The 9,312-nt window shown below is 46.7% G+C and overlaps 1 protein-coding gene across 1 annotated transcript; it reads right to left on the bottom strand.

Annotated features, from left to right (window-relative positions):
• Nucleotides 1-5,320: 5,320 nt before the first annotated feature.
• LOC123401279 (protein KINESIN LIGHT CHAIN-RELATED 1) lies at nt 5,321-9,073 on the bottom strand. Its single transcript, XM_045095052.1, has 3 exons — nt 8,244-9,073; nt 7,114-8,022; nt 5,321-5,876 (listed from the first exon to the last, which is right to left on the bottom strand). The coding sequence occupies exons 1-3, from the start codon at nt 8,915-8,917 to the stop codon at nt 5,630-5,632; spliced, it is 1,830 nt and encodes a 609-aa protein (XP_044950987.1). The 5' UTR covers nt 8,918-9,073; the 3' UTR covers nt 5,321-5,629.
• Nucleotides 9,074-9,312: the final 239 nt, after the last annotated feature.

Here is a 9,312-nt window from a genome sequence, read left to right on the forward strand (position 1 = left end):
TGAACTCCACGCCGCCACCGGAACTGCGGCGCAGACCTTGACTGTAAAAAATGCGTGTAATTTGCTTATTTTTTTTAGCTTGTGCGCCAATTTTATATCTCTTGCAGATGAGAATGAGATGACAGACTGCTCTTTTTTGAAAAGATCATTTTTTGTTTAGTTTTTTTTTCTTTGCGGGGTATTTTTTGTTTAGATTAGAAGAGCTTTTGTTAAGAGACGCTATTAGTGGGAAGAGCATTTGGCTAGCTGCGAGCGTGAGCCGTAAGGCAGAGCAAATTGCGCTGCTGGTGATTGATGCCTCTTCAATCATTACGGCATGTCCGTCATTCTTTGTGAGATTCCTGTTTTTGGTTGGGCGTCGGTCGATTTTCTTCTTTTCTTGTCTTTTCTATTCCACTGTCTCCCTCATGATCGATTTAGTATACAAGTAAGAATTGAAAGGAAGATTCATTCATGTGTGAACAACTGGAAGGAGGTTCTTGCGCTGCTTAAGAAATCAGCGGATAAGTTTCGCGACACAATTTTTTTTTGCAGCTCAATTTAGTATATTGTGTGTGTTTCAATATTTTTGCAGCTATATATATATACTAAAATTTTAATATTAAGAGTAATTTATAAATTATTCGGTTAGTCGTGCGTTGCACGTACATGCTAACTAGTATCTATAGCAGCATAAGATGTTGAGTTTTCATTCGGAAGAATCCGGGATCCCAAAAACAACATTCTCAAAATAATTGCCATGTACAACCAATGAAGGCTAGATCTTGGGCTTTCACCATGAAGATCGTTGCTCGGTGCTCGAGAAGCACCTTTAAAAAATGTTGTCCATGTGTGTTGCCGTCCCCTCATGTCAAGGCCGCCGCTGCAAGTAGTCAACACCGACACACATGAAAAAACATGTGCCGCCATTCTTCGACCCAACCAAAACTCCTCTTTGCCATTACAAGTCTCCGGTGGCAGCCACTATGACCTTTTTCATCATTGTCAACGTGGTGGAAATCTATACCTAGACATGTCCCATGGTACCTACAAGATAGCAAAGCTTGGTGCCACCCGACCGGGTCAATTCCATTCCGATCTAGATATCCAGTGACGCCATAGACCCAAAGCTGAAATGTCCGAGAGGAAGACCGGAACCTGTTGGTATCCAGATCAAGCAGATCGAGGTTTCAGTACACGAAGAACAACATGGGCAACCACCGTGAAACGCCCCTGGATCCTGACAGGCCAGACCTGGGCAATGCCCCTGCCGGCCGCCACCAATCCAGGCAAGAAACGCCACCGCGACCTGCTCTCGACGACTGGGACAAAGAACCGAAGACCACCACAGTACCCTAGCCCAGCGTCGTGCCCTCGTCTGGGATCGTCGGTCCGTGCCGAGATCGCACACGCGGAGAGGATAGAGGGTCCCGTCGCCGCTAGCACCAGGCAGGCTTTGCACGGCGGCACGGGCCAACGACGGCAAGGGGGAATGGATGGAGGCGAAGGACTCTCCTCCTATGGTGACTGCTTAACCTTCCGTGACGTGCACACGAGGTGCGACGCTGGAGTGATCCGTTTTCTTTGCAGACACGGCAGGTTTGATCCCTGTAAAATGAACTGGGTCACTACTATCGCCACCAAAAGATATATTCTTAGGCCAACAAAGGAATAGACAATCATACAAGCAATAGAGTTCACTGAGTAGTGCATACCAACGAGGCCATGGAAAAGGTGCCCCGAAAGCAGCATTGTTTGGCCCACCTTCTGTTCTCTTTATCCCATATCCCTCTAACTAGCTATATATTCCTCTATGCACATTGGTTTGGCTAAGACTACCTATAAAGGCGGTAACTTCAACTAGTGTCATGTATATGTTACTAGTCTATGTTACTATCTTTGTAGTTGAAAGTAACATATATATAGTGTCATGCAACACTTTATTTATTACTAGTTTGTAGACTCATATTGTCTTGATATATGTGATGTTACTTATAGTATGAATAATTAGCTATGTTACTTAATTCATCTCTTTTTTTATTAAATCATTGTCGCATAAGCAAATTTGTTGAGTTGGATCTTATGGTACTGTTGAAGTTACTCCCAACTATGGGTAGTCTAACACCGACATGAGGTTTCGGCGGAGTTTTCGATGGAGTACATGTTAGCGAAACTTTCAACTGGAACATGATATCGTGATTAATAGAAACCAAATGCATTCACGGGCAGAACTTCCTAATGAAACCAGGTATCTGGAATTCCTGGATAATTTCTATATACCAAATGACCCGTGCCAAACGTGGAAAGGCAATAACGATGGATGCTTCAGTATGTGGCCAACAAACAACGATAGTTTTGTAAACAATCTCACACAAGCTGCAGTCACAAAGGCATGTCATTTTCATTCCTAATATACCAGCAACATCTTCCTTTCTTTACACATGATTTTATTCTTAATTACTTCTTTCAATATTTCTCTTCCCTTATTATTATTTTGAAGGCAAAGCAAAAGCGTTATAACTTAACGACGTTCAGATAGATCACCCGAGACACAAACAACTACTTGGGCAGGTACATCCGACTCCCACTTCATCATAGAGTTTTCAGGATACATACACCCAAGACTAGCTAATTCATGTGCAACCGAATTGGCACTACGACGGCAGACTGTTATTACATTTTTGGAGAACCACATCTTCAGTTGATACTTGGGGTCTTCAATAACAACGGTGTAGGGTGATGAATCAATCCTTTACAGGTCCATTGCTTCTCACAACAACTGCGAGTTAGTTTCAAACTCCACCCTCTTGATTCCCAGGTCTGCTGCCATAGGACATAGCCACATCGTGTGACATATAGCCGAACGGACGACACCTCCGCGTTCAACACACGTACAGCTTGATGACGCCTTCACCTCCTCGATTCAGCGAGTCACTAGTGGAAAAGAGGACATCAGTCCCAGTTCTCCAACCGGGACAAAACGATTGGGACAAATGCCCATTACTTTTAGTGAGAGAGTAGCCTTAGTTTTCTTTTTGGTGTGGGCAGTGGTGTTGGATCGGGCCTTTGTTCGCAAAGGCTTGATCTTCTTGTAAATTGTCTTGCTTCCTTCTATAAAAATATGGTACGCCGCTGGCGTACTCTCCAAAAAATCGTGAGTGAAGGCCCTTGCTATCAAATTGCCAAGCTATGAAGTCTTGCACCCCCTTAGGCAGCGGCATCTGCAGAATCAACCTAGTGTCATCTGCACAAAATGAGTTTTGCACGAGACGTTCATCCCATTGCCCCGTGCTCGTTTTGGAAATATGTCCTAGAGGCAATAATAAATTAGTTATTTTTTTTTGTTCGTGATAATCGTTTATTGTCCACGCTATAATTGTATTGATTGGAAACACAAGTACATGTATGGACACATAGACAAAACATTGTCCCTAGTAAGCCTCTAGTTGACTAGCTCGTTGATCAAAGATGATCAAGGTTTCTAACCATAGACAAGTGTTGTCACTTGATAACGGGATCATATCATTACGAGAATCATGTGATGGACGAGACCCAAACTATAAACGTAGCATATTGATCGTGTCGTTTTATTGCTATTGTTTTTTGCGTGTCAAGTATTTGTTCCTATGACCATGAGATCTTGGATGCTTTATATGCATTTATATGTTGTTTTATATTTTTTTGGGAACTAACTTATTAACCCAGTGCCTAGTGCTAGTTGTTGTTTTCTCCGTGTTTTTGGCTTTTCAAGAAATCAGTATCAAACAAAGTCCAAATGCAATGAAACTTTTTGATGATTTTTTGGACGAAATAAGACCTCGAAGCTTCGAAGGGAGACCAAACACCACATGAGTTGGCCCCAAGTCAACAGGGCGCGTCCTGATGGCTTGGGACCACCTCCCGACGCTTCTTGCCTTAACTCTGCTCATATAAACCATAATATAGTGGGAAAACACCGGAGAGAAACCCGAAATACTTTTCCGCCGCCGCAAGCTTCTATTCGCAGTGATCCCATCTGGAGCCATGTTCCGGTGCACTGTCAGAGGGCGGATCGATGACGGAGGGCCTCTACATCAACCTTGTTGCTTCCATGGTGATGTGTGAGTAGTCTATCACAGACCTACGAGTTCGTAGTTAGTACCTAGATGACTATCTCTCTCTATGTTCTTCAATGCAAAGATCACCGCGATTTCCGCGGTGATCTATCTTATGTAACCCTCTTTGCGGTGTGTTTGTTGGGATTCGATGAATTATGGATTTATGTTCATATTATTTATGAAAAGTATTTGAGTCATCTCTGAATTCTTATACGCATGATTATGATAGCTTCATATTTCTCTCTGATATAACGGTTTGGTTTGGCCAACTATATTGATTTATCTTCAGTGAAAGTGGTGGGTTGTGATCCTAGTGACTGAAGGGGACATGGCACGTATTGTATTGTTGCCACTAAGGATAAAACGATAAGGTTTATTTAATATTAGTTGAGTTTACTTTGTCTACATCATGTCACCTTGTTCCAAATATTACTCTATTTTTATTTGATACCCTAAATGCATGTTGAATAGCGGTTGATAAGTGAAGTAGTAGTAATAGATGTATGCAGGAGTCGGTTTACTTGCTTATGAACGTACTGCCTATATGTATGATCCTTGTTATGAATAAATATTACATAAATATGCGTTTTTCTATCAATTATCCAATAATACATTGTTTACTCATCGTATATTTTTTCAAATAAGTAAAAAATATTTGATTTTTATTATTTTAAAACCAAATATTTGATATTTATTATTTTAGAACCAAATATTTGATTTTTACAGGGCTAGCACTTGAGCGCGGAAAAAACTAAGCGAGGGAGTGGAGAAAGAAGCCTAGCCGAGCGAGTGAGAGTTTTCTGAGCCGCCCCATGTGAACAGTAGCAACAATTTCAGTGTGAAATATTTCTCGAAAATAAAAAATCTCAAAGAAAAGAACAATTTCAGTGTGAAAATGAAGTTCCCAAGGGCTTACACAACTAACACTGGTTGACACCTGAACAACTCCACTCTTCTTCCAAAACAAATACCATCTTCAACAGCAGCCAACGCAGATAAAAAATCCGCCAAAACATAATTAATCCCAAGCCGATGCGATAAAAGCAAAACGAAACAACCGACAACAATAACATGCTTGGCGGGCCGATGGCGAAGCCCAAGTTAGCCTCATGTATAAAGTACTCCCCCATCGCAAAATAAGTGTCGCAAATTTAATACAAAATTAATATAAATTTTGTACTAGCCGAACGACACTTATTTTGGGACAGAGGAAGTAGCAAACAAATCAAGGAACCACCAGCACAACCAACCAACAGTGTATATATATATTGCTTAAATTATCCAGATACAACAGCAGCAGAAGAGCCAGTTAACTAACTGTAAAACAAAAGAACTCCCAACATAACACTTCCAGTAACAAGTACACAGCAACCAAGACATGTAGAACATGTAGAAACCTCAAGCAAACTGCAACCACAATCATCTCATCTTCCTTCCTACTCTACCAGCAACACCTTTCTTTCTTTACACATGCTTCTCTCTCTTCCCTTCCTTTTCTCCCTTTCTCTCTCCTCTTATGTTACAAGGGCCCGCGGCACTGTTTTCTCCTCGGCTCAGCTCCTGAACCCGAAGTTGGTCCACCGCCTGCCCCCGGAGCCATCCTTCTTGGCGCCCCGCGCAGCACCACCGGACCCGAACAGGTTCTCCAGCGACTTCTGCTTCCGGTTCCGGGACCGCCCTGCCTCCTTCAGCAGCTCCGCAAGCCGCTTCTTCTCGTCCTCCACGTCCGGGTTCGCCGTGCCCAGCTTCTCCTCACGCACTTTCAGCACGTGCTCCAGGATCTCGATCGCGTCTTCCACCCTGATGGATCATCATAAACCAAGTGTCAAGTAATGGAGAAACATTCTTGTTAGGCATATGGTGTTGGTTGGGCAGTTGTTTATGTTCAGTTGTTCCTTCTGTGGGCAGTTGTTTTTGTTACTGGTAGAACTGTGGCACTTGGTAAGTTCTGCTATAATGTGATAGCGGAACCCAGAGCATGCTACTTCATATAGAAAAGATATCAAGTGACAGAAATGGGTCATCTAACAGGAAGGACAGGGAACATGAATTAAAATCATATTGTATACATAACTCATTAACATGAAGCAACATGTGGGCAACTAGATGATGGACCACTAAAATAAAAAGATGCCCTCAGATGGCAGGAATGACCAACCGATAATTCAGCAAGCAATCTCTTGGATGTGTGCAATTTAAATTAGGTAGCCCACCCCCACCCACCGGCCTGTTCAACATTTAACAAAGCATCATAATTTACGAGCGGACCCCACATGTTCATCTCTTCAGAGAGCAGAACAAAATCAGCTCCATTACTCCTACAGCTGTAAGCAATGAGTGCTAAATGCTGTTACAAGCATATGTGTAACCATAGAGATCCTAAATTCATTATGCACACTGCCAATTCAACAGTCGCAGTTGTGCCGATGCCAAGATCACAGGCGAAATGCAATCATATGCTGAAGAGACAAAGGTGGTCATATAGGACTGAAGGAAAAAACAAAATCATAAATGTAGATGTTTGCTTAGGCCTAAATTCAACAGCCCCAGTAACAGGTCCAGTGTGTGTTAGCTTGGAACTCATGGGTCACTTGCCATTAATTTAGACCAAGTTGTGTAAATCATTAGCTTGCAGCAACATGTTGGTGTCTAGATGATGGACCACTAAGACAGAATGATGCCCTCACATGGAGGAAGTGAAGATCAAAGCATGATTCGTCAAGATTTATATATGGGCTGTTTGCAATTAAATTGAGCAACCTTGCATAGAATAATTAAATCTAGCCACCCACCACATTAAAGATTTTAGAAACCATTAGAACTTCAAAGTACAACCTACTGCTCATTCCTTCAGATATAGCACAATAAAACCATGGGGCATGGGCGTTAATCTACAGATGTAAACAATGAGGAGAAGATACAAGCATATGCCAACAATTTAGAGATCATACATGCATTACACTACAAGATATGATCAGGTTCTGAATAAAATGACTAGGGGTTGCAGAAGAATCTAGTTTGTGTTTTCAAGACATACCTTCCCATGGCATCATAGATCGCAGCCAGGTTGCTGTACACACCAAGAGTATCCGGATGAGAGGCGCCACACTCCTGCTCTAGAACTGCCCGTGCTTCTTCAAACAGCTGTGCAGCCTCATCAATCTTGAACAGCTGTACGCAAGCTAGCCCCATCTGGTTCAGCAGAACGCCGAAAAATGCGGACTTCCTCTCCCCACTAGCCCTCAATTTGGAAACCGCACTCTCGAACGAGTTCCTTGAATCGGCATATCTCCCTATCATGTAGTACAACACCCCCATTTGAGCTTCAATACCAGCAACGGTGCTCCACTGCCCTGGTGAGTCCTCGAGCAACTTCAGCGCCCTTTGAAGAAGCTTTAAGGCCTCATCAAGGTCTCCAAGCGCCTCATAGATGGCAGCAATCTCCATTAGGCCTCCAGCAACCTCATCAGGGGCAGCACCAGGCGCGGGCTTCGCATAGACACGGAGAGCATTCTCGCAGTAGGATTTGGACTCGCGGAGCTTCCCTGTGCGGTGATAGAGGTCTGCAAGGCGGACGAAGACGGATGCCACCGAAGGGTGGTCATCCCCACGGGCAGACTTGAGGACGGTCAGGGCCTTCTGGTAGGAGAAGACAGACTCATCGAAACGAGCAAGGGCGAGGTAGGTGTTGCCTATCGCGACATCGATCGTGGCAACCTCGACGTCACGGCCATTGGCAACCATGGTCATGGAGGCCAGCACAAGGTGCTCCAGGGCGCCGTCGTAGTCACCCTTGGCGTCGAGGATAAGGGCCATCAGGCGGCGATCGGAGGCCTCCTCGAGGGATGCAGGGGCGCTGTGCTCCCGGTGGATCTCGAGGGCTTTGCGGCACAGTTTCTCAGCCTCGTCGAACTGCAGAGCCTGCACATGCGCTTCAGCCAGATACCTGCTCATTGGACAAGAACAGCACATTTTAAAATTTTCATTCTCTGTGAATTTCTTATGTGTTTGGTGTGATCTTAATGCCAGTTCTGCCGAGATCCGCGGCAATATAAAACTAAAACTGAAGGCAGTGAAAAAAAGGTGAAGATTTTGCTTTTGACGAGCAAACTTGGAGGAGGTGGAAGCAACGGAGAGGGGGATCTAGATCGAGAAACGGCGACTGACCTGCAGGTCTCGGCGACGCGGGGGTCGCGGTCGCCGAGGGCGGCCATCTGGATCTCGAAGCCCTTGCCGTAGCAGGCGATGGACTCGTCCATGCGGCCGAGCATGGCGTGGGTGTCGCCGAGCTGCATCCATCCGGAGAAGGCGGCGAGCGCCCACTCCTCCCCCTTGCGGTCATCCACCGCCTCCTCCTCCTCCGGCTGCGGCGCCTCCTCGCCCTCGGCCGGCGCGGGCGGCGGGGTGACGACAGCAACAGCGCGCTCGAGCACGGGGACGGCGTCGGCGTGCCTGCCGAGCCCGCAGTGGATCGCGGCGGCGACGTGGAGGCTCATGGCGAGCTCGAGCTCGGCGCCCTCGCCGCGGCGCTCGAGCGCGCGGGCCGCGCGCTCGGCGAACTCGAGCGCGCGCGCCGCGCCCCCGCCCTCGCCGGACACCATGGCGTCCCGCGCCTGCTTTAGCAGGAAGGGGCCCAGATCCGGGTTGTCCAGCGCCGCCTCGTCCGTCGCCTCCGGGTGCTGGCCCTGCCCCAGCGACTTCCGCGCCGGCTTGCCGAGCGCGCGGGACGCGGACGAGGGGGACGGCGACGGCGGCGCGCGCCTCGGGAGCGGCGAGGAGAGCCGCCGCGGCGCCGGCGCCGCGGCCGGCGGCGAGGCGTCCGCTGCGGCGAGCCCCGGCATGGCTGCGTGTGGGGAGGAGGGTGGGTGGGCGGGTGGGTGGAGGGTGGGCTAGAAGAGGAGGCGAGCTACCATTTGCGGGATCTCTGAGCTGGTTCTTGCTTCACAGGGAAGACTTGAAGAGGCCGCGTCGTGCCTGCCGCACTGCGGTGGCGCCGCGCCGCGATGGCAACGGGATGCTTGCCTGGCGTCATGATGGCTCCTCCCCGCCGTTGGATCCATCATCCATGATCAAGTGACGATCGACGGCCATGATCGATCTAAACTCTAACTCTGATATACGATGATCTGGAATTTTTCATTTAGCAAAGATGTTTTTTATTCAGCTTTCCTATATTGAAGGCGAACTGAAGTTCCCCAGATTGTAGTCGATTCTCTCCTATGTTCGATTCATTGTT

The sequence above is a fragment of the Hordeum vulgare genome, chromosome 6H, assembly GCF_904849725.1.
Source record: "Hordeum vulgare subsp. vulgare chromosome 6H, MorexV3_pseudomolecules_assembly, whole genome shotgun sequence".
In the NCBI taxonomy this organism is placed as follows: domain Eukaryota; kingdom Viridiplantae; phylum Streptophyta; class Magnoliopsida; order Poales; family Poaceae; genus Hordeum; species Hordeum vulgare.

What these genes read in the sequence shown, in the direction of transcription:
- LOC123401279 (XM_045095052.1), bottom strand. Translation starts at nt 8,917, where the DNA reads ATGCCGGGGCTCGCCGCAGCGGACGCCTCGCCGCCGGCCGCGGCGCCG. An exon ending in CGCGTCGCCGAGACCTGCAG is followed by an intron (nt 8,023 to 8,243) that starts GTCAGTCGCCGT and finishes TCCAATGAGCAG; the next exon opens with GTATCTGGCTGAAGCGCATG. An exon ending in ATCTATGATGCCATGGGAAG is followed by an intron (nt 5,877 to 7,113) that starts GTATGTCTTGAA and finishes ATGATCCATCAG; the next exon opens with GGTGGAAGACGCGATCGAGA.